The sequence below is a fragment of the Chrysochloris asiatica genome, unplaced genomic scaffold (assembly GCF_000296735.1).
Source record: "Chrysochloris asiatica unplaced genomic scaffold, ChrAsi1.0 scaffold00047, whole genome shotgun sequence".
Classification (NCBI taxonomy): Eukaryota; Metazoa; Chordata; class Mammalia; order Afrosoricida; family Chrysochloridae; genus Chrysochloris; species Chrysochloris asiatica.
Window position 1 is genome coordinate 14,206,398 of NW_006408565.1, and position 2,548 is coordinate 14,208,945.

At 50.9% G+C, this 2,548-nt stretch overlaps 1 protein-coding gene across 1 annotated transcript in view; it reads left to right on the plus strand.

Moving 5' to 3' along the window:
• Window positions 1–2,548, plus strand: part of MYOM3 (myomesin 3) — a 66,506-nt gene that overhangs the window by 17,866 nt on the left and 46,092 nt on the right. The window contains exon 6 of the mRNA XM_006862398.1: window positions 1,050–1,138. Within this exon, the coding sequence (XP_006862460.1) occupies window positions 1,050–1,138 (89 nt within the window). The remainder of the gene's footprint in view (window positions 1–1,049; window positions 1,139–2,548) is intronic.

Consider the following 2,548-nt stretch of genomic DNA (forward strand, 5'->3'; position numbering starts at 1 on the left):
GATGATGCATGGATGGGATGGTAAGTAAGGCAATGAAATGATGTAGGATAGAATGAATGTAAAACTAAAGTTCCCCCATGTAAACTATCGCTCAAATACACAATAAAACTTTTTTTTTTTTTTTAATCTTTATGAGAGCAGACCGTGTCATCTTTTTCTTGCGGATTGGCTGGTAGATTTAAACTGATGACCTTGCAGTTAGCAACCCAACATTTATTCCCTGATGTCACTAGGGCTCTTCTGGTGACTCTTACATAGTGTATATTTGACATCAATAAAACAAAAGCAAGCAAACGAGCGATTCCCACCAAGGGTGACTAGAGAGAAAGGGGAGGCATAAAGGGGCCTCTCTATCTGCTGACAGGGCCAGATGTACCATATTTCATCACTCACTCTCATCATCACCTGGCAGAGGGTGTCTGGAAGTTTCCTGACATTCCATGGGCCCCTGGTGCCCATGGGGTGAAGTCGGCCTGCTTCTACTGGGAACCTGATAGGGTTGGCATGGCTTGTGGTGAGACCCAGGCGTGAGAGCAAGGAGACCTGGGCACCTGGCCTGGTTCTACCTTTGGCAAGTCCATCCCCTACTCTGTGTGACAGGAGGAGGCTCTTGCTCCAGGATTCTGATTTGAGGGTGTTAATAGGACAGGGAGCATTGCCTGGGACAGGGCTGGTTACCTTGAAACAGAGTTGAATTCCAGTTGCTGTGTGACTCTAGGCAAGACACTCAACCTCTCTGATTCTCCAGAATCAGTAATAGCAATGCAATGCAGTACACGATATTTTCAAAGCACTTCTGCCTGAGGTACTTAGGCTGGTGTTATATCCCCAGTTTTTCAAAGGAAGAAGCTGAGGCATGGAGAGGTTTAATGGCCAGCTCTAAGGCATATAATTTTCAGAGGTGGGCTGAACTAACGCCTAAAGTCTCCCCTTCCACCATCAGGCCTTCCTGTTAGTCCCAACCTTTCCCACCCCAGATGGGGACTTGAGTTTGCTATGAAGACCAGTAATCTTGATAGGGGGATCTTCTCTCTCTCCCTCCATGTCAGATGCACCATTGAGGACTCAGCTACCTACACCGTGATGGTGAAGAATGCCTACGGCCAGGCCTCCTCCTACGCCAAAGTCCTCGTCCACAGTAAGTTCTCCTGTTCCTCCCAGACAAGACCACAGCAAACCCAGGGTGAGCAGATGGGGATTTACCTGCAGTCAGACTCCAGAAAGGGCCCTTGGCATTGAGGGGTGACCAGGGCAGTCACAGGGCCTCACACTCCTGGGGACCTTTGGAGAGAGAGAGAGAGAGAGTTTCTTCTCTCAGACTGGCGTGGCCAGCAGCACCAGTGTTGTGGGCTGAGGGTGGAAGGCATGGGTGAAGCAGGATCATCTGTCCCTGTGGGTTGGTGAGAGAAAGGTGCCTGGCATTTTCTGAGTTCTTTTAATAACGTATCATTTCATCCCCAGCAAGCAGCAGGGTATGACTGGAACTTGTACTCAGCTCTGTCTATGGCGCCACTATTGGCATGGCTGGCAACTTTGTGTGGTCTGGGCAGATGAATTCAAAACAGGGGTCTTTCCCTCCAGGATACCAGTCTCCGCTCACCCTTTCAGTGGACGCATTTGTCAGTGTACCAACCGAGACCACTGGTCAAGGTGGCCCTACCTGCCAATGCCCTGTTCATACTGACATGTGAAGGGCCTCCAGAGAGTGGTTGTTGTTGTTGTTAAGTGCCATCGAGTGGACACCAAGGAGCCCCTGGTGAGCTTGAACCACTGACCTGGCAGCTAAAACTACTTTGCAGTCTGACGCATTATCCCACAGTACCACACCAGGAAAGTGGTAGGGCCCTGCAAACCCTGCTGAGGAGTTTTCCAGGACAGAGAATGAACCCTACCTGCTCCCCACCCTACCCCACCCTACTGCTTCATTGTGGGCATCTGAAATCACAACACAAAACAGGGAAGAAGGTCAGGAGTCAGAAAGACCCAAGTTCTGACCAGCTGCACGAGCCTGGGCAAGCCATTTCACTCTCAGAGCCTGCATTTCTTCACCTGTGAAAGGGGGTCTACACCTCCCCCAGATGCTTCTGTTGAGTAAATGAGATGACAGAGACCACGGTGATGTGTGGTAGGCTTTGTAGGCCCTTAGGAAAGAAAGAGCCCTCCTCTTCTCAATAGCCAAGACAGATCACTTCGCAGGAGGCCACAGCCCAGACAGTATCTCTGAGCCCAGGAGACTGCTGCACTCTGCCCATAACCTGAGAGAGGGCAGACCCTACCCCAGGCGTAGAGAGGAGAAGCTTCAGCACATGCATGCATGCACACATACACATACACACATGCACACTGGTGGCTCCCCAGGCAGCTGTCCTAGGCAGCACACAGGCCAGAGTCCTGCCCTGCCCTCCCTGCCTCTCACCAGATCTTGTTAAACTGTTCTTCACAGTCCTCTCCACTCTTTGCTCTATGCCCCAAATAGCTTGGGAGGGCACCTGGCCAGTGTCGAAATTTGAGCTGTCCCATAGACAGCCCTGCTTGCTGAAAGTGAAGA